At 40.2% G+C, this 21,816-nt stretch overlaps 2 protein-coding genes and 1 long non-coding RNA gene across 5 annotated transcripts; 1 reads left to right on the top strand and 2 right to left on the bottom strand.

The window, feature by feature from the left end:
• Positions 1–1,433: 1,433 nt before the first annotated feature.
• LOC134074905 (uncharacterized) lies at positions 1,434–3,150 on the top strand. Its single transcript, XR_009938009.1, has 2 exons — positions 1,434–1,486; positions 2,475–3,150. It is a non-coding gene; the product is annotated as an uncharacterized LOC134074905 (long non-coding RNA).
• A 2,513-nt stretch (positions 3,151–5,663) lies between these two features.
• On the bottom strand, positions 5,664–16,709 carry LOC134074869 (NACHT, LRR and PYD domains-containing protein 12-like). Of its 3 annotated transcripts, XM_062530518.1 has the most exons (14): positions 16,632–16,709; positions 14,815–14,873; positions 13,474–13,705; positions 12,972–13,085; positions 12,515–12,628; positions 11,953–12,066; positions 11,695–11,799; positions 9,564–11,522; positions 9,275–9,448; positions 8,813–8,989; positions 8,538–8,711; positions 7,461–7,634; positions 7,233–7,279; positions 5,664–6,851 (listed from the first exon to the last, which is right to left on the bottom strand). In XM_062530518.1, exons 3-14 carry the CDS (start codon positions 13,662–13,664, stop codon positions 6,301–6,303), a joined length of 3,894 nt encoding a protein of 1,297 aa, XP_062386502.1. In that variant the 5' UTR covers positions 13,665–13,705; positions 14,815–14,873; positions 16,632–16,709; the 3' UTR covers positions 5,664–6,300. The 3 variants fall into 3 exon arrangements, with proteins under 3 accessions (XP_062386502.1, XP_062386503.1, XP_062386501.1); XM_062530519.1 differs by lacking the exon at positions 16,632–16,709 and having other exon boundaries at positions 14,815–16,170; XM_062530517.1 differs by lacking the exons at positions 14,815–14,873; positions 16,632–16,709 and having other exon boundaries at positions 13,474–14,788.
• Positions 16,710–18,771: 2,062 nt separating this feature from the next.
• LOC134099667 (sorting nexin-16-like) lies at positions 18,772–21,231 on the bottom strand. The gene is made up of 5 exons (XM_062552628.1): positions 20,917–21,231; positions 20,402–20,488; positions 20,082–20,230; positions 19,110–19,179; positions 18,772–18,909 (listed from the first exon to the last, which is right to left on the bottom strand). The coding sequence occupies exons 1-5, from the start codon at positions 21,229–21,231 to the stop codon at positions 18,772–18,774; spliced, it is 759 nt and encodes a 252-aa protein (XP_062408612.1).
• Between the last annotated feature and the right edge of the window lie 585 nt (positions 21,232–21,816).

Genomic DNA, 21,816 nt, shown 5'->3' with positions numbered 1-21,816 from the left:
ATTCATTTGAGACCATTCATTCTATTGTGATCGGTTTGGCTTATACTCAATTGCCTTTAGGTTTGGTGATATCAACTCATGAATTTTATTCTGTGTGGTCTGGCTTATACCCAATTGCCTTATTTGATATTACCGATTCATTTGAGACCATTAATTTTATTGTGACCGATTCATTTGAGACCATTAATTTAATTGTGATCGGTCTGGCTTATACTATAATGCCTTTAGGTTTGGTGATATCAACTCATTGAGACCATGAATTTTATTCTGAGTGGTCTGGCTTATACCCATTTGCCTTGTTTGACATCACCGATTCATTTGAGACCATTAATTTGATTTTGATCGGTCTGGTTAATACTCAATTGCCTTTAGGTTCGGTGATATCAACTCATTGAGACCATGAATTTTATTCTGGGTGGTCTGACTTATACCCAATTGCCTTATTTGAGACCACAAATTTGATTTGGGAGCCTCTCTTGTCACCTGACTTTATTTGAAGCAACAAATGTTTTTTATATATACACCATGTGCGTGTCTGTATGTAATTCATCTGCTTGCACGTAGAGGGAGCAATATCACGAGGGGCAAAGCAAACAATACAACATGGAAAATACCATACAGGGTATGTGTCTGTGTCAAGCCACCTGTTCTGTGGGCAGGATTAGGGAAGGCAAAGTAAACACCACACAACCGCATAAAATACCTAGCAAATTAGTTGCTATGTCTACTCGTAGAAAAAATATCATATCACCATGAATATATATGTGTGCCAGGCCGCCTACTCTAGAGCAGGATTTATTCGGGAGACAATGCCAATAACGCGTGTCGGAGTCAAGCCGTCTGCTCTATAGGAGCAGGATTTTATTCGGGAGACACTGCCACAACGTGCCTGGGAGTCAGGCCGCCTGCTCTAAGAGCAGGATTTATTCGGGAGGCAAAGCAGACAACACACAAACCTTGCAGATCAGTTTTACTGTCTGCTCCCTTTGACCTTCAAAAGTTTTCAGAATACATGCATCTTTCTGACTTTTCCTATTGCGTAGATCAATACCATTTAACCATAATAATCAAAGGTGTAGTATACTAAAACTGCTGATAACATAAAACATAAAACATAAAACTACCATATACAAGCATAGATATACAGGCGCTTTTTAAAGATCAACAGTATAACCCAATCTCATCACCCTACTTCAGTAAACAGCACCGTCCCTGGGCTACCCACAAGTCAGCAACAGACTGATCGCTTAACTGAGGAGGGTCGGTCTGCGGCATGGGCGTTACATATGTTGCAAGAAACTCCCCAATTAGGCGTTCCTGTCGTGAATAGTCAACCAATCAGAAGGAGCTTTGCACTGCATTCTGGGAAATGCTTAATTTCCGGAGTTTGACTTCCTTTTATCAGTTTGTAAACGTCCTCTGAAGTCCTCGTAGAAGCCACGGAGAAGCTACGATAGCAGAGAAATTGCAGCTAAACCGATGAGACGTAAGTAACTTCTATATCTATAACTATGTCTTATACTACCATTTAAGCAATTCCAGCGTTATATTAGAATATGGGTAGCAAGGCGAAAGTAAGCAGAACGGAGGAATAGATTGTTTGCTTGTGATATGGTGCTTGTTTGTTTGTATGAAAATATGTAGGCCTACTTAAAATGATACGTGATAAAATTAGTCATCGTGTTTATGTGGTAACGTTAAAAGCATGCCAGCAACGCACATTGTTTTCAACTAAACCCATATAAAGTGAAGACGTAACGTAGGCCTAACTAAATTCGGTACTTTGGGGTTAACTGTAACTATTTTCTGCGGCTGTTGAGTGGTGAACAGGTGGTCTGTTGATTTGGTGCGTTTTAAACGGCCTCAAAAATGGTTACAGTTAACACCAAATTACCCTAAATTCTGATTAGTGACTGTAGTGGAGCTGAATCGAGCTGAATTTGTTTTGGCTATGCCGAAGATCCTTGCAATGATGTGATGCATTTGCTACATGAGTGATGCCATAATTAAAAACCAAAAGGTTCATTTGTTATGTTCCTATTGACATAAAGAATTATTGAGTTGTCATGTAAAACAAAGACATCTAGGAGTTCTACAACGTTTGACCAGTACAATTACTAATACTGTATTCATAGGTTTCATCAGGTCCCTTTACACAGGTGTATACAATCAAGCACCTTGATTATGAATGCAGACTGCATGGTGCTTGATTAATACACCTGTGCAAATGGACTTGAATTCATGGGTTTCATCAGGTCCCTTTGCACAGGTGTATTAATCAAGCACCATGCAGTCTGCATTGATAATCAAGGTGCTTGATTGTATACACCTGTGGAAAGGGACCTGATGGAAATCCATGAATAGTCAGTTTGACTTTAGAGGCCTGTTAGTTGATCACTACTAGAATCTTAGCAGAAGTTGGATAATGTTCTCTAATAAGTTAATGTTCTCCATATGTCTTCCTATCACTGCAGTTACATTCTTCCATACTGTCTAGCGGTCAGAAGCCGCAATTACGAAGTTGTTCAGACCCAGGATGCACGCTGCTCCACTGCCCTTTCTGCCCAGAGTACAAGGGTGACTATGCCAGGGTGGAAACGCACATGCAGAGCCATTTGAAAACGGTGGTACATTATGGAGGTATGTATGAGATTGATAGTTAAGCCCTTAGCCCTGTACCATGGTCTTCTATGAAACTGTATGGATTGGTTCTGAAATTACAAAAGGTTCTGAAAGTAATGTTATTAGTAATGAAGTGAAGTTGCCATTCAATTGTTTCATGTAACGTTAGCAGGCTATTTGATGTTTATATCTATTTCTTATTTAATTATTCTTTTGTTGTTCAGAATATGTGATCTACAAATTATTCTTTTGTTGTTCAGAATATGTGATCTACAAATACAAATGCACACACAGGCCAAGATTTTGTTTTACTTTTATTTATTTTATCTTGCATGGCCTGCAGAAGTTTCTGTGTTTGTTCTACAACAAAGTATTGGCGAAATCTACAGGATTGCGCATTTACACATTTGCTCTCTAACAAAAGTTGGGAAAATGCATGCTTGGTGCTTAAACTGTTATGAAACATGAAAAAAGTTGATCTCTTCTGGGTTTGTCCTATAATAAAGTTTAGGCTACTTTGCAAATAAATGGTTGTTGTGTCTTTATTGAACAATCCATATTGAGTGAACTTGAGCTATGCTGTCTGATTACATAATGCTCCATATACCTTAAACACATTTGCTCAATGACCAGGATATGAATCAATATTTTTAATTTGTTGGGATACACAGCCTGGGAATAGTGAAAGACATTTGACTGTAGTCAGCCTATGGACTACTTCATCGGAGAGGGTGCTGCAGGGATGGAGGATCAATGGGGAGGGGGGAATGATGTGTTAGGTTTGTGTATTGTTGAGCTAAATCCTTGTAAATGCAAAGCAATATTATGAGACTGTAATGCTTTGCCAGCTGATTTGTGACTCACAAAGGAGTGAAGGGAAGACACTACTGCAGCATTTTTGTGTCCAATATTGTATTGTACAGTAGGCCTATCCTACAATCCACTGTCTGGTACAGAAACACCACACAGGCTGAGAGAAGGGCTCTACAACATGTTATTAAGTCTGCAGAGAGGATCATAAGAACAAAACTTCCCTCTATAGAAAACATGTATGCACAGCGCTGCCAGAAGAGAGCAGAGAGAATCATCAAAGACTCCTTTCACCCAGCTCACTCTCTGTTCAGACACAAACACTGCACATACAACTTGTGACAAACCTGTAAACATGTGGAATATGGGAAAGGTGCAATACTACAAAGGGGAATAAGGGCAATATGCAATATCTTATACTGTACTGTATATGGGACTACATACAAGGCTAACAAGGGGACAATGTGCAATACTTTGTCAGTGTAATGTGGAGATTATGTGCAATACTAGGGACAATGTGCAATATCTTGTGCGATACTATTAATGGGACAATGTGCAATATGAATCAGGTGCAATATTGTTAGTGGGACAACTGTGCAGCAACAATGTGACTGAGTAATATTCTAACAGTGGAATGTGGGGATCATGTGCAATATCAATATTATTATGGGAAAATGTTTATATCTTGTGCAATATGGAAATCCGGTGCAATATCAATGGGACAACTGTGCAATATCTAAACTGCAATATGAGAAGTATGCACTTGTATCCACATGGGACAGGGTGCAATATCTTGGATGTGTGACACTTGCGCACCCACACACACACACACACACACACACACAAACACAGTCTCAGGGACGCAGGATTTGCACTGTAGGCTACTGTAGCACTTAAACTACTCTGCCTCTGTGGGACTGTAGGCTATTCTTAGACTGCGTACACAGTATAATTTGACGTCAATGTTTGCCTGATGTCTTGTATGAATCATGTTTTTGTCATGTATGCTCTTAAATATTTGTCATGTCTGCTTTTAAATATTTGACTTGAAGGGCCTGCACAAGAATTCCAATTTGTCTATGGTTTATGCACAAATGGCCAATAAAGAACTGACTTTTGACAATTCAGTAGCATGGTGCTTATGCAGTGGTAACTTTATGAATATCGTTTTTTTCGTATCCAAATAATTGCATTAACTGTAGGCGTTGATGTGTAATTATTATAGGAATACTGTCGTGATACTGCAGTACAATACATTTTTTTCGTAACGGATAATCTATTTAACAAGTAGGCCTACAACAATGCACTGCACAACCATTTTCAACTTCTTCTGCTGGATTGCGTTTAAACTTTCTGCTTTACTAAGTTTGGTTCAATGCTAATGGAAAGCGGGCTGTGCCCTTACTTTGACATACATGTTAGACCGGATGTTAAAGAAGAAAAGGGGGTGTTTCCGACTTAGATAGAAACGCCTATTTATGTTTCCGCAGACCGACGATATTCGCAGGGGTCGGCAACCCAAAATGTTCAAAGAGCCATTTTGGACCAAAAAAAACAAAAAACAAATCTGTCTGGAGCCGCAAAAAATGAAAAGCCTTATGTAAGCCTTATATGAAGGCAACACAGGCTGTAAGTGTATATTATCTATATTAGCCTACTATCAAAATGACTACGTAGGCTACAACGAGGCTACATAATGAGCTTTCATGATTAAATGTTTTTCCCTGCAGCGCATCTCGGAGAGAATGACACACCACGTGACTACTCCGCTCTATATGGTGCTTTAAGTTCAACTTTGTATAATCACCATCCGTGAACCGTTGTTTTCCACGTTTTAATATCTCTCAGGTTGCAACAAAATTTCTCCAGAAGTAGGCTACTGCAATCGCACTTTTTCTCTCAGTCCCAACTGGATAGTCGGCTGCAAATGTAGCATGCCTTCCCTGAAAATGTCTTTCTAAATGTCTTTCTCTTTGTTGTTCGCCAACTTCTCATTACAAAGCAAACATGCAGGCAATCCTTCCGCAATGGCAATGAAAGCAAATGATTCGGTCCATTCTGCCTTAAATTCTCTGATCTCAACGGCTATCTTTCTCTTTTTCCCTTTGGGACCCATGGCATGGCCATATGCTGACACACCCGCCGGTTTGTTTACAACCATACTGTAGGTTTACACAGCCACCTGCCTGGCACGGCGCCGCCCTGAAACGTGTGTCGCAGGCTATCAAATCTTCGTTGACAGAAATGTTGAACTTTAATATTCATTATGCACATTTTTACAACATTGGAAAACGTTAAGAATGTTTGTCCTCATACAGATACCATATTAAAACAAACAAACAAAAATCCCCCCATTCATTTACATACATTTTTGAAGACGCTGCAGGGAGCCACCAGGGTGGCGCTAAAGAGCCGCATGCGGCTCTAGAGCCGCAGGTTGCCGACCCCTGGATTAGAGCCTGGCAATGTCTCAAAAAGCTTACTACCACACCAGTGCCACTAAATGAACACAAAAGCTGCCAGGGTCCAAGTCCATTTGATTAGGGTATAGTGCCACTCTTTAAATCCATTAAATCCTCTAAGGATTCTTTATGTGAACACAATAGCCACATGCTCACACAAGGGATATCCTTTTGTGCACCAAACAAGTCACAATCAAGTAAAAATTCATATAAGACTATCGCTAAATCATACTGTGAAACAAAGACTTTCAAGATGAGACAATAAGAACTGCCAGTAAATAATAAAAAAAAAAACCCGTTCAGAATCAAAATTCAAAATCAGATCACGCTGCGCAAGTGCGGTGGCCATAATAATACACTATAGTTTCACTATGGCTATATCACTATTTCTTATTAAAGGTCATCGTCAGTTGGAAACATCTGTCCTAGGACACAGGCGTACCCAGGAGCTAGAAACACCAAACCCTGCATAGAGAGGTTCAGTGAATGTAGAGTAGAATGTATGTAAGTGAGTAAGTGTGTGTGTGTCCGAGGAGATGCTGTAGAAAGACAAGGTGCCGGCCAACCAGTCTAAGTACACTCCTACCCTTTTGGTCAAAGATATGGGGGCAGGTATATCTGTGTAATTATCATCATGCCAGGCACAGTAATTGTTCTTGAAGCAGTTTAGATTCCAGGACTTGTCATTGTATCCAAATACGCGGTCGTGTCCTTTTCCTTTTCTAATGATACTTTTGTATGTCACTGCGATATCAGCCCTGAAACCACTCAACTCAGCCTCCCAGTAGCAGCGTCCAGACAGACTCTCTCTACTTAACACCTGGCGGCGCTGCTCAAACCTTTCCGGATGATCGGGATATGACTGCTTCTCTTTCACATGGGTCACCTGCCTGTCCCCTTCAGACAGAGAGAGTTCCATGTGTGCTGTGTTTGGGTCCAGTGTGAGTTCACAGGTATCTGCATAAAGGAGCAGACATCAGGAAAAAATATAACACAACAAAACTTTTATTTTAGCGAACATGTTAGCCATTAATACATAACTAAATATGTGTATATTAGTGCTTAATAAGGTCTGTCATTACACATTTATTATGAATTAATTATGAATTATGAATTGTTCTTGATAAATCCTGAATAAGCAACTAGTTGGTCTTACTCTACAGTTACCAGTAGTATGGATCAAAATAGAAACTGATTAGCCTTCTGAAACATTGTCTTAATATGTTGTTATTATTCCATCATTATAATGACACAGTGAATTAGGATCCATTATATACCATTTATATTTACATTTATTCGTTTTTAAGGTCTGTCTGAATGGTGTATATGCAGACTCACACTTTCGTATTCCTGGAATAATCCTGAACACTTCATCATGGTCCACACTGCATACAAATATTCAGTATTCAGATTCAGACAGACATGCATGAGTGGACAGTACACTAAACACAGAGACTGTTTAAAATATCCATCTCACTGTATTTTTTTTATCTCTATGACAGGCATCTCAGATACAGCTACTGAACTGGTTTAATTCACTCTATTGGACAACTGTGCACTACATACTTAAGTCTCTTCAGTTTGCAATGTGGATCCTGCAGTCTAGCAGAGAGTAGCTTCACTCCTTTGTCTCCTGGGTGATTGTAGCTCAGATCAAGCTCTATTAGGTGTGAGGGGTTTGAACTCAGAGCTGAAGCCAGGTATGAACAGCCATCCTCTGTGACTAAACAGCCAGACAATCTAAAGGGATAGTTACCATGTGATGTTAAAATTTATATTACACCTGCAGTACATATCAAAACACTGCTCAGTCAGACATTTCTGCACAACATCAATGCAGGAAGATAATGACAGACAGATGACGTTTCATTGTCAGATTCAGCTGTTATTTCTTAGCTATGTGCAGTTTAAAACATTGTGTATACCAACAGACTGTGGAATGGATTGGTCCGCACACTGGGTAGGCTCCAAAAATACACTTTATTTACTATAAAAAGGCAACGTTTCGATCCGCAGTGGGATCTTCTTCAGGCAATGAGAACAATGGTCTGAGATGTCATTTATCACATGTTTATCACATTGATGTGATAAATGACATCTCAGACCATTGTTCTCATTGCCTGAAGAAGATCCCACTGCGGATCGAAACGTTGCCTTTTTATAGTAAATAAAGTGTATTTTTGGAGCCTACCCAGTGTGCGGACCAATCCATTCCATTATCTATACTTTTGTCCGGCACCTGGATTATTTCTGTGGATGTGCGCACCCCAACCAAACGCCTATAGCCTACCAACAGACTGCACAGGAATGAATGTGCATTCTGCCTCCCACAGGACCGAGCTGCACTTGTCTTATTAATGCATTCAGGCAAAATGGGAGTTTTGCATAAATAAATGAGAGAAGAAGAAGTGCTAATAGTGATTAGGTTTCCTGGCATCTGCATGAAAACATGTCTGTTTTGAAGTAAAAAAAAGAAATCCAGATAGCAGTTGAAGTGTCAATAGGAAATAGGCCTACATTTAAGAAATAACAACATTGCGTTCTAACATTGATAGACAAACTGTGAGCTACAACGCTCAATCAGTCTATCTTATTGTCTCATATATCTCACCTCACAAATATAAATTTGTCTTTATACTGTACCTCAGTAGTTCCAGTTTACAATGTGGGCTCTTCAGTCCAACAGAGATCAGATTCACTCCTGAATCCTGCAGGTCGTTGTTACTCAGGTCCAGCTCTCTCAAGGGCAAGGATTCAGATTGGAGACTTAAGGCAAAAACCTTACAGGACCCATGAGTGAGATTACACATGGCCAGCCTGCATTTAACAGCGACACAAACAGAATAACCAGCAAGAATACAACACATTATGTCAGGAAACATTTCACCACATCAAAGAGGATTCTCTGATACACTGACCTCATTATCTCCAGTTTACAGTTAGGGTTATTCATCAGCCCAGCAACAAGCAGATTCACCCCTGAATCCTGCAGATCATTATTACTTAGATCCAGTTCTCTCAAAGGAAGGGTCTCTGATTGTAGAACTGAGGCCATAGCTTCACAAGACTGATCAGAGAGTTTACAGCATGCCAATCTAGATATAACAAAGTAACATGATGTTGTTAATTTATTATCAAATCATAATCAAAAACATATTTTCTCCACCGAATCGATTTCCATTGTATTGATGAAACTGCTACCATACATGAAGTTTACGATCTACGCAGTTGCTTAAGGTCAGTGCTTTCTTGTAAGCTTTCTACAGTCCATAATTGGCTACTTTTGACTCAGTTGTCAGTACTATAGCTACCATAGCAGTCACAGCTGACAGTCTCTGAGTGACAAAAGAATAACTTTGAACAGAATATATGGCACACACCCCAAGACCTCCAGTTTACACTCTGGGCTCTTCAATCCAGTCAAGAACAGCTTCATTCCTGAATCCTGCAGCTCATTGCTACCGAGGTCCAGCTCTCTCAAGGGTGAGTTTGCAGCTTGTAGAGCTGCGGCCAGAATTTTGCAGGACTGCTCAGTGAGATAACCATTCGCAAATCTGTGAGAGGGCACAATATATAGACAGAATACTGAACAAGATGAGGTGATTTTGGTCTACCATATCACGCTTCTTCCCCCTACTCCCCAAATTTTCCATAAAAGTCAATACTTACAACGCTTTTCTGCAGTTCATCACAACTGGTACCAATCTTCGAGCACCTTCTTCTGATGTATTGAATTTCTTAAGGTCAAACTCATGCAACACCTCCCCTGACATCTGAAGAATGTATGCCATTGCTGAACAGTGTGCAGCAGAGAGTATATCGTCTGAGCGTTCATCTGATTTTAGAAGTTCCTCAATTTCTCTGTGAAGAGACTGGTCTCTCATTTCCAGCAGGCAGAGGAAAAGGTTGATGTGTCTCTCAGATGAGACATGACGTGTAGCAAATAGACAAGGGTAGACATTTTCGTTTCTCACATCTTTGACACTGTCTGTAATGTACTTAATGGTATTCTCAATGCTCCCAGAGCTCTTCTGTGTATGGGTCAGTAGACCTTCAAGGAGACTCTGATTGGAGTCCAGTGAAATTCCAAGAAAAAACCTCAGAAAAAGATCCAGATGTCCATTCTTATTCTGTAAGGCTTTGTCAACCGTTGCTTTTTGTAGTTTATACAATGCATCTTTCTCAGATCCATCTTCTTCACTTGTCTTGTTCAACTCCTCGTCATCTGCCAGGAAGAAATCAACTGCCTGCATGTTATTGCTGGTAAAACAAAGAAATGCATAGAGAGCAGCAAAAAACTCCTGAAAGCTCAGATGTATGAAGCTGTAGACCTTCTTCTGATTAAGCACAGACTCCTCCTTAAAGATCTCGGTACATAACCCACAGTACACTGAAGCCTCAGTGATATCTATGCCACACTCTCTCAGGTCCTCGTCATAGAACATGATATTGCCCTTCATCAGTTGTTTGAAGGCCAGCTCAGTAAGTTTCAGAATCACTTCTCTGTTTGACTGTAGGAGCTTCTTTGGATCTCTCTCACCTCCCTTATCAAACTTATCGTGCTTTACATTTGTCTGAATGAGCAGGAAATGTATGTACATTTCAGTCAGAGTTTTGGGGATTTCTGGCCTGTCATCTTCTTCCAGAATCTTTTGAAGCACAGTGGCTGTGATCCAGCAAAATACTGGTATGTGGCACATGATGTATAGGCTCCTTGTTGTTGTAATGTGTGAAATGATTTTGTTGGATTGATGTTCATCAGGGACTCTTTTCCTGAAGTATTCCTCCTTCTGAGGGTTATTGAAGCCCTCAACTTCTGTCACACGGTTGATGTATTGAGGGGGGATCTGATTGGTTGCTGCTGGTCTTGAGGTTATCCAGATGAGAGCAGATGGAAGCAGCTCTCCTTTGATGAGGTTTGTCATCAACACATCCACTGACGATACCACAGTAACCTCAGATACCTTCTCACAGTCTGAAAAATGTAGTGGAATTCTGCTTTCATCCAGGCCATCAAAGATGAACACAACTTTACACTTGTCATATATCTTTGAGTCTACACCTTGAAGTTCTGGATAGAAGTCAACTAGAAGACTATAGAGGCTGTACTGGTCATTTCTAATCAAATTCAGCTCACGGAAAGGAAGCATGAACATGAAATCTACATCCTTATTGGCATTTCCCTCAGTCCAGTCCAGAATGAACTTGTGCACAGAGACGGTTTTCCCAATTCCAGCAATTCCTTTAGTAAGTGCTGCTTTTATTTTTTCACTTTCTTCAGGTGTATTTACAAAAATGTCATTGCAGTCGATTGGCTTGTCTTTTAAGTGTTTCCAGGATATTTTCTCTATCTGTAACACTTCATGTTCTTCATTCACCCCTTCACTCTCTCCTTCAATGATGTAGAGTTGAGTGTAAAACTCTGTCAGGAGAGTTTTATTCTCTTGTACTTTGAGTCCCTCAAATAGGCTCTCGTACTTGGTCTTCATATTGCATTTGTGTCTCTCTTTAATAAGGTGCAGGACATCATCGTCTGGCTGGTAAGAATTCTGCTGCTGAACTGGATCAGGGACCTGCTCACATACACCACTCTTGGACTGATCAAGGATCAGACCTTCCCTCTCCTCACTCCACAGACACATCAAGAGAAATAGAGAACAGTCACAAATGTTAGAGATTGGAGAAAGTACACAGGGTAAACGTTATACAGTCTCCACTATTATTATGATGTTTTAATTATGTTATGTTTTAAAATAAATTAGCAAAAATGATATAGTTGATTTTACACCCTGTTTCTAACCTTGGAGGCTTTTCAAAACTCAAGTCAGGGGGTATCTTCATGGAGATATCACTCTTCATGGAGACACAGCTGGGCACTTCAGATGCTGCTCTTTGGGTCATCTCTCTGCAAACATTACATTAAAGAAAAGAGTAGTTTCCTGTTTGTTGTCTCATAAGCAATGGATTTTGAATTGGTATCTGTGTGTGTAGCTATATGTCAGAGAAACTCTTCATTGAAAATATACATCTTTGATAGCATTTACACCCAATGTCTTACCTTGTATTAAAAGAGGGGTTCTCATTACTTAAGTCAGGGGGTATCTTCATGGAGATATCACTCTTCATTGACACACAGCTTGGCACTGGAGATGATGGTCTCTGGGTCTTCTTTCTGCAAACATTACATTTTTAAAAATAATGAGTTATTGTTTGTTGTCTCATAGCAACTGATTAAGTTTATTGCTGTGTGCAATAAGATAGCCATAGTAGACTAGATATTGTTACAGATCCATAGCTGTAGTCATTGCCTTTGCCAACTTATTTGGCATTATTTTTGCCTATTAACCAAGGTTTATACATTGATTTTGCTAAATTTCTTCAGCTATGAGGTTAATACACATCACGGGCTACATATAGAAATGCATTTCTTTTCTTCATTCTTCTTTATGATTAAAGCACGATCTGATTCTGAATCAATGAGCTATTGGGCACTGTAGTAGGTGTGGTTAATAGATGGGGGGTTTATTTGCATAAAAAAAACTGTCCTGCGGTTAATGTGGCTAAGCTGGAAATTACTGTAATGAACACAAATGACATGTGATATAAACCGAATTTCTTACCTTGGATTAAAAGAAGGCTTCTCATCACTGAAGTCAGGGGGTATCGTCATGGAGATGTCACTCTTCATGGACACACAGCTGGGCACCGGAGATGATGCTCTCTGGGTCTTCTCTCTGAAAACATTACAATTAAAAAAAGAATGCATTTCTGTATTTTATCTCAATGGAATTCTCAAGGAATTCATTTGTGGAGCTCTATGTTTAAAGAAGAGTACAGGGTACACACATCCAAAAAAAATTGCAGGGGCTAGATCAAAACTCAAACCGAAGGTAAAACATCTAAAGATCTGTACACTGTAGCTAGCTCCCATACGCTGTTGAAACGTTGCATATTCAACGTTTCTGAGGGCTTCTAATAGTGTGCAGATGCTTCTTTTGATATCCCTATATGTTTCACAGACACATTTTATTAAATAATTACATCTTTGATTAGTAGCATTTAAACCCAAATTCTTACCTTGGATTAAAAGATGGTTTGTCATCACTCAAGTCAGGGGGTATCTTCATGGAGATATCACTCTTCATGGACACACAGCTGGGCACTGGAGATGGTGCTCTCTGGGTCTTCTCTCTGCAAACATTACATTCAGGTGTGGGTGTGATGGAGTAATGGAAATGTTGCTAACTGACATGTCTGCCCAGGTTTGATTCCCGAACTCACTGTTGCAAGTTGTTTTGGATCGTCAATGTTAGCTAAATACCTCTATCTTTATTTATTTGGTTTTATCCAAAGCAACTTACATGTGCCAATTATCTGCATAGCCAGACTACCTGGATCAACTCAAGGTTAAGTGCCTTGGCTCAAGGTCACAATGGTGGGAGCTGGGAATCGAACAGACAACTTATCTACCTGTCTCTTTATCACATTTTAGATGACAACATGCAACAGCGAGGAGCCCATTGGAGTAACCATATCAACTCTATGGAATTGGTCTACAGTAATAAATGCTGTGACTCACTCTGGGTTGGAAGGAGATTCTCCACTGGAACACGATGGATCCACCATGGAGTAGTGATCACTCTTCATGGACACATAACTGGGCATCGAAGATGCTGCTCTCTCAGTCTGGTAGGGAGCAACACACTCCTCTGCAGCAGCATGATTTGATTTAGAGGAATTGCCTTCCTCTGTGTCTGCAGAGAGACTCATTTCAAAAGTCCCACTTCTCTCTCTCCAGACTGGTGTCAGGCCTTTATGAGGACACACATTGCACATTATTGATACATGTTATTGACACTATGATATAAGGTACAATACAGCCCCAGAAGCAGTGTGTAAGCTAGCTTTAAGGTTTATTAAGAAATAAATACATCATAGGTGAATTTGCCTCAATGTACATTACCCAATTTGTAAAAAGGTGTATTTTGGGTAACTGATTACTCCATTTACATGTAAATGATTATTTGCCACTCCTAAAAGTGCTTTCACATTTACAATTGATCCATCAAGCATCCCTTCAGTGTACTTCTGCCATCCTAGGATGCCCTGAACACTAACGTTTCATTCATCTCTTGGGTCTGTGGCACAGGGGTCAGAGGTCAAATTATGAGAGTCCCTATCATGGTGTATACTCTCTGATGCCTTCACAGCAAGCCATTGCACTTCTTCAACACATGTTTATTAAAGGGAGAGTGTAGTAACCCCTCCTACTCTATAACCTAGCTCTACAGTGTGCCATGTATGCAGACTGGCTGCAACACCGATGAGCCAGGCTCATTATTATGGCCGTCTGAATGCTTATTCAGCCATTATGGCAACACTTCATTATAGTAGCCATCTCTGAAAATATGTTAAAAACACTTGAGGGGGAGCAAAGCCTTTTTTGGCCACCTATTTGTCTGTAATATCTCACATACCCTAACACTCCATTGACTTTAATGCAATACTATTACTACACATTCATAATTCCCATAGGGTTAGGACATTCGGATAGTCCCAATGTCCACTGCAGAGGACATCTGATAAAACAGCAATTAAGATTTTTTTTTGCTGCAACATGTTTCTTTAGACCAAAATACTTAAATCATCTAAAAAAATATCTCAAAATTAAAACTTTTTTCCCCCCGGGTCTCAGGAGGTTATATACTGTAGGCCTAAATGCATTTTCAAGGAAAAGTTCAATTTGAATGCTGTGCATGTGAACAACACAACCGACATAACTAATACACATCACTTTGACTTTGACACTTTTGATTACACCATATTATTAAAGTAGAGTATTGGGTTGTATTCTCAGGTATAGTTAACAATTGGCTCAAATCATACCAAAGGAACTTCTTTCAACACCAATGTTACTGACCTGTGGTGTCCCAGAGGGGTCGATATTCGGGCCACTGTTATTCAACCTTTATGCTCCCTCTAAGACAAATCATGAAGTACAATTTGATTTCCTATCATAGCTATGCTGATGACACACACATTTACTTAGCCCTGTTGCCTAATGGCCCCATTGAGTCTAGTCAATCTATCAACCAAATGAACAGCTGGATGTCTCAAAAAGGGACAAAACTGAAGTAATTATATTTGTTAAAAGGAGGAAAGGATTGCCACTCTTCTTGACACAAAGGAGCTTAAAGCAAAGGACGTTGTTAACAATCTTGGTGTCTTCATTTCCATCTCACTTTCAACAGCCATGAAAGCAATAGGCTATATCAGCTTTTTATCACCCCATTGCCAAACTAAAGCACTCTGCATACTGTAGGTGCTAACATAAGTGAACTGATCATTTGTGTCATGTGCCATGCATATCAGTGACTTAAAAGCACTGATACTGGTTTATAAATCAACAAATGGGATGAGTCTGAATTATCTCAGACATGTTTCAGCTATATACACCTTTCAGACTTCTCAGATCTCAGAGAAATATTTGTTGGGAAACTGTCAGATTTGTCTGTGCGGTGCAGCTCTGAAATCAACTTTCAGATGGCATGAAAAATGCTCCAACTGTTGCCAGTTTCTGAAGACCAAACTGTTCTCAGATGCATTTTGCTAACTGATCAAATGCACTTATACCTTTAATTAAATGCACCCTATATTTTGTATTTTAATTATTCTATTTCATGTATACTGCTATTTTTAAAACTATACAGTTATTCTCCTTTCATGATTTTATAAACTGTTCTTTGCTTTTGCTTTTGTAAAGCAAATTGACTTTGTTTCACTTCATGAAATGAAAATGAGTGGCGATACTACATGGGTGGGGCCAGGATGTGTTTTATGTTTACAAGGTACTTTTACATTCGTTTTTTCTTGCACATGCAGTTATCCAGATGCTAAAAATATGCTTAGCCTCCATACAGGTATCAAACATAATCATACACATTGAGGTACAGTACATGGGCATAATCTAAGGCATGATTATTTATTGTCCTTCATTTTACTCTAAAATGGCATCTTAGTGAGTAACAAAAGGCATTCCTAAGTGTTTCTCCCTAGATACGAGAAAAGAGGAGAAGCTATATTTTATCAGGCATGAAAACTAGCTAAGCCTGGCATGAAAACTAGCTAAGCCTGTTCTGGCATGAAAACTAGCTGGCATGAAAACTGGCATGAAAACTAGCTAAGCCTGTTCCGACCTCCTGCACAGAGCATTATGGTCACAAGCTGCCTTCTTTGTGGTGATGTTGTGGTGATGTTATTTTCCTGCTTTGGTTTGTTTGTTAGTTCATGTTGTACCATCACATTGTGAATTACTTTTAGGCCTATCCTGCGTCATGTTTACTAAATAAGCTTGGCAGCCACAGAAATGCCCTACACTAACACATGTCCTGTGTAACCTATACAAAATTTGGCCATATAAACATATACAGCATCCATAAATATATTTTCAGGTATGCTATCAGGAAAGGAGGAGAGTGGAAAATAGTTAGAAATATGATAGGCTACAACAATTTTAAAAAAAGGAGGGGGGGGGGGGGGGGGGGATTAGCCTCAGTCACAGCCATCTCACATCTAGCACGCAAAATGGCAAACAGCAGCACTCCATAAAATATTTCAACTTTGCATACTAATTTGTAGAATTGAGTCAATATTACAACTACAGAATACAAAAGCCACCTTCAGCCCGATGCTGCTTATGTTCTATTCAAGTCTATTCAATTTCATAGGTTAACTTACCGTCGTGGACTGCATGTCCTCTGAAATGGCACAACAGCAATTCGACACCTTTATCCCTTAGATAAGAGGAAAGAGGAGAAGTTATATTTTATCAACATACTATCTGGCATGAAAACTAGCTCCTCCTGTTCCATCCCTCTCCTCCGCACCCTCCTCCCACACGTAGCCTATAGGCTGACAAGCTGACGTCGGCTGCACCAGATGCACATAAATTCCAACCTTCCCTCCTAAACGGGCAATATATTGGAGTCTATCAGCTTGGCTTACTTCAATTTTAACAGGTGGCACACAATACAGCAGAATCTGGGTTGCCTGTTGCAAATAGTTTCAGCATGACACTAACATTTAAACCTCCGAGTCCGCTGTGTTAAAACTAGAAAATTATTTCAGCTCCCACATCCACACTTGGTAGGCCTACTGGAAGTAAATGGCACTGCAAGCGAGAGAAATTCATTACACAATGCAAACACAATCTGAGAGAACAATGATAGTTTCCTCTAACCACTGTTGAAATAAAATATTACCTGTTAAAAAGTTATTTCTAGAAGCCATTTGTTATGCTACTGTATACAGAAATGTACCAACTTCAAGAAACACAAAGTGTACAGTATTCATTTCTCTATTAAAAAAGGGGTCATGTCAAAGAGCTCTTCACTTTTTATTTATATGTCAAATGGTGACATATCCTGATAGTCCAGGATGTCAAGGATGTCTAGGATGATACAAATTGTCCCGTCTATACTTGTTGTAGCCTGAATCATTCATGTGATTTTAATACAAAGGATGTGATGCTATGAACACCCAGTAGGGGGTCCTTTGCAATCAGCTAATAAAAAGTGTAAAGTGATAGGAACTGAGTCAGTTGGATGTTGGGGTTTCCAAGGCAATATGTTGATTAGTCCACCTCCAGTGGAGTTTATTTCATCAGTCAACAGGTGTGTCGGCCTTCTAAACACAATACGCTCTCTGCTGAGGCAGGCCCATTGCAGGATGATCAGTCCAGGGTGAGTGTTCTGATGCTCTTAGGGGCGAGCCGGGGTCTTTCCTCTTCAATCAGGTATCCCGTAGTGAGTTGTCTTAAGTGCAGTGCACTTGTCACAGCACTTCTCATCAACTCACACATTTCAATACAGTGCCTCTTGATGTGTAAAGACTTAAAACTAAAACGATATTTACATGAAGAGTGTAAATTGAGTGTCATAAGAGTAGTTGAAGGGAAACATAACATTTGTGCTTCAGGATGTTGTGTGTGAAAGCGCAGGAGTCACTACAGGTTAAGGTGAACTAGCGAACTGGTAATGTCCAATGGGGCTGCCACTGGCTGGGCCATACCAGCAGGCTCTGTGGGCCTTTCTGGGCGTCTGGATCTCACAACTAAAAATGGCAAGAGACAGAGAAGGGAGCAAGAAAGAGAGAGAGAGAGAGAGAGAGAGAGAGAGAGAGAGAAAGTGAGTGAGCGAGGGAGAGAGAGAGCCAAATTGGTTTAGTATGGTAATGAAATGTATTCTTCTTACAGTTAAGTGACATTAGGGAAAAATAAAAGTGTACTGGCCAACATATTATCTGCTATTGTTAGGCTATTACACCTGCCTTATTCTCTCAGTCAACAAAAACCCAACAGATCCTCCCTGATTCATACTGTAGGTTCACACACAAATGTGTGTATGTAGCAGAATACAGTCCCAGAGAGAGGCCTACAGCAGCCTGAAGAGCATTCCAAACATGTGTGGTACAAACCTCTGCGTGTGCCTTTGTTGGCCAGGAGAGGGCGATGTCTGCAGTGTGTCCTCTTCCTCTTCCTCCTCCGTGTTGCAGTCCGTGCTGCTCTCACCATAGATTAGAGACTGGCAATGTCTCAATGGGCTTACTGCCACTCCAGTGCCACTAAAGGAACACAAAAGCTGTCAGGGTCCAAGTCCATTTGACCAGGGTACTGTGCCACTCTTTAAATCCACTAAATCCTCTAGGGTTGTTTACACAATAGCCACATGCACACACAAGGGATATCCTTTTGTGCACCAAACAAGTCACAATCACAATCAAGTTAAAATGAATATAAGACTATCGCTAAATCATATAATGGGTTGTGAAAGAGTTGTGAAGACTTTCAAGAAAAGACAAGAAGAACCATCCGTAGGCCTTACACTGCATTCTTCAGTAAGCAGATTTTGAGGTCTCTTTCTTCTATGAGTTTTTTAAGAGACTCAATCTGTCTGTGCTTGTCAACCAGCTCCCTCTGTAAGCGGTGGTTGGTCTCCTCCAGTGTCTCACAGAACACCTTCCATTACAACAACAACATGCAGAGAATGTCACGGTTAATGTCTGGCTCAATCTGAATTGAAGCCCATCACTTACCACCATACACTTTTCTGCTTCATATTGCAAACAATCTGATGACAACATCTCATACATTTAGGTGATGGAAACAAAAACTTCAACAACCTCAACTGAAATACTGAAATAAGCCAAATAACTTACCCGGCTCTCCTCTAGACTGTCAAATGGACCTGGTGGATCATCCAGGCACAGGAATGCTCTAACTGCCTCACTGCGAGACAATATCAGTAGTCAGTCAGGTAAGAGGTTTTTTCCAATCTCTCTCTGCCTTTACCCAAGTATCTGTGAGCTACATTAATCAGCCTATAAATAAACTTGATGATTGTACCTCACCTGCAAGTTTATCATATTGTAATCCATAATGCAGCACAACAAACATTCAAATAGCAATTTAGCACACAATCATGTTTTAAACAAATTAATGCTATGTTTACCAGGCTTGTGTATTTTGTTTTTGCCATTTACAGCTGTTGTAAATGACAAAACCATTAGTGCTAAAACCATTAGCTTGCAATACTCCTGAGCAAAGAATTATAACCCGTAACAGTTTTGTAATCAGCTGTTACACAAGCGGTTCTGTAATATCTTTACTAAACTACATTTGAGTGCCATGTCTTGTGTCAGCATCATTTAAAATAAGACTTTGGGTGACACTTATATTTCACACAAGCAAGCGGCACTCAGGTGACTCCTGTCGTTACTAGTGAGAAGGAGCATCAATGGTGCACACATAGCTGAACATGTAGGGGACACAGAGCTGCAATTGCAATGCTGCTAGGACTAGGCCTGTCACCCATACAGAGTATACTGTATTCGTGCAAACATCTTGGAATGCTTACAGTATTTGTTGATGTTCATGGGGAAATCATTTTAATCATCATCAATATCATAAAACAATACCATTTGTGTAGCCTACATTTCGGTCATTATCCAAGATATGAATACAGTAAATTCAAGGAGGCTGTAGGGCAATCCCTGATCCTAAATATCAATCAAAGATATGTGATTACTAACCCACTAACTAGCCTCGCTTCAACCCTCTCTGTGTCAACCATACTTTAATCTGAGAATCTGTGAAATCACAACCTACAGAGTATAGACACATTCAGGTACCTGTTAGCGATGTCTTTGAAAGCAACCAGGTTCTGTAGAAAGGTCTGTAAGCCCAGTTGACGCTCCTCCAAGAAGGTCATATCATAGTTATCTCTGAACCAGCGCTTGGGTGGCAGGGAGAGCTTGAATCTTGGAAGCATTTCTTTCAGCTGTGCCAAAATAATGTATGGAATATCACAAAGTACAGTTTTGAACAACTGAAGACAGAAACAGGAAGAGAAGAAAAATAGAACAAAACAAGAAGCAGAGGGAACAAATGGCAAAGACAAAATAGGACAAGTTCTGTCTTCACAATGTATGACCATTCATCTTCTCCCAACCTTGTCATTGAGCCTGGAGAAGTCGGTGTATCGTCTAAAAACAACCCAACTTTCATCTGGAGTCTTCCTCACCAATATCTTATAGACCTGAGAAAGGAAATAAACACAGATACTGTATTAACAGACAGACCATCATTAACATGACAAGATATCACAAAGCTTTAAATAGCTGTAGATAAGAAAATGTACTGGTGGAGTTCTTCAATTCCAGTTTTTACAGTGCATAACATGGTTTGGCTAACAAGTGACTGATACTCATATGAAGAACTATGCATCATCATTTCCTGTATGTCTGTATCAGTTACAAACACCATACAGTAGGCTACTGACTGTACATCTCATGCGTTTAGTGATCACTGTTCTTTTCCAGGAAGTTACTTCCTCCCCCATCAGCAGATGGTTAAAACTTATATCAGCACTCTGGGAAAATATTCACAAGGATGCCTTGATTGCTTATGTACAGTAAGCTTACTACTGAATGCAAATACCATAATGCAGTTCCTCTGGTCTCCTACCGTGAACTTTGACCTCTCTTCCATGACCTCATAACCCAACAAGGTAGGGGTGGGTGGTCTGTCCTCCCAGTCATCCTGTAAAGAGCTACTCTCCACATTGGAAAAGACACCACTGGACCGCTCAAATCCCCTCCGCGACCCCAGCGGCGGGCAGGGACTACTGGGAGGACCGCTGATGGGACCTCCGCTTGACCACGGATCGTGACCTCTGGGAGACCCCGGACTGCTGGATAGACTTCCGACAGATCTGCTACTCCCAGGTCTAGACAGAGTCCACTTCACCGGTACTGCGACAGGTACAAAGGAGCTCGCCATATCACTTGGTTAAATCACTGAATCCTGCAATGGAGGCTTCACTCACTGTGTCGATCGAGCTCTGCACAAAGGAAGGCAAGAAATAAATGGCTGGAGCAGGTTCAAATCTTTCATCAAACAAATTCCGTACATTGTGGACACTCCCACTCCCATTGTATGAGCCAGCTCCCAGAAAAGAATCATGGTCTGTGCAATCCTGACCACAACTGGGGAAAGGTGCTTCTTGTTCTTGTGGAATAAGAACTTTATAGGCCTATGACAGCAGTTCAACTCACAGCCATGTGATGATGAGTAAGAGATAAAAGGGGACACATACCCCACACAGAGCTAGCAATTGAACTATTGTAAAGATATTTGTTAATTCGGTTTATCTTCTGTTGATTATGTTTAAACAAAAAAACAATAATAATTGACAGTAGCCTAATAATAAACAAGAAGACTGTAGGCCTAATGACAGCATAAACCGACTGAGTCATTACAAAATCACTCAGAAACATTTGATCTAGACTAGGCTAGTCTAAAAGGTAAATCACAGAAATGGGTCAAATTAACACTAAACCTCACTTGTTTTGCCTACCTGATTCT

Source organism: Sardina pilchardus, chromosome 2 (genome assembly GCF_963854185.1).
Source record: "Sardina pilchardus chromosome 2, fSarPil1.1, whole genome shotgun sequence".
Lineage (NCBI taxonomy): Eukaryota > Metazoa > Chordata > Actinopteri > Clupeiformes > Clupeidae > Sardina > Sardina pilchardus.
The sequence above is the reverse complement of the archived record's forward strand: the minus strand, read 5'-3'. Positions and strand labels throughout refer to the sequence as shown.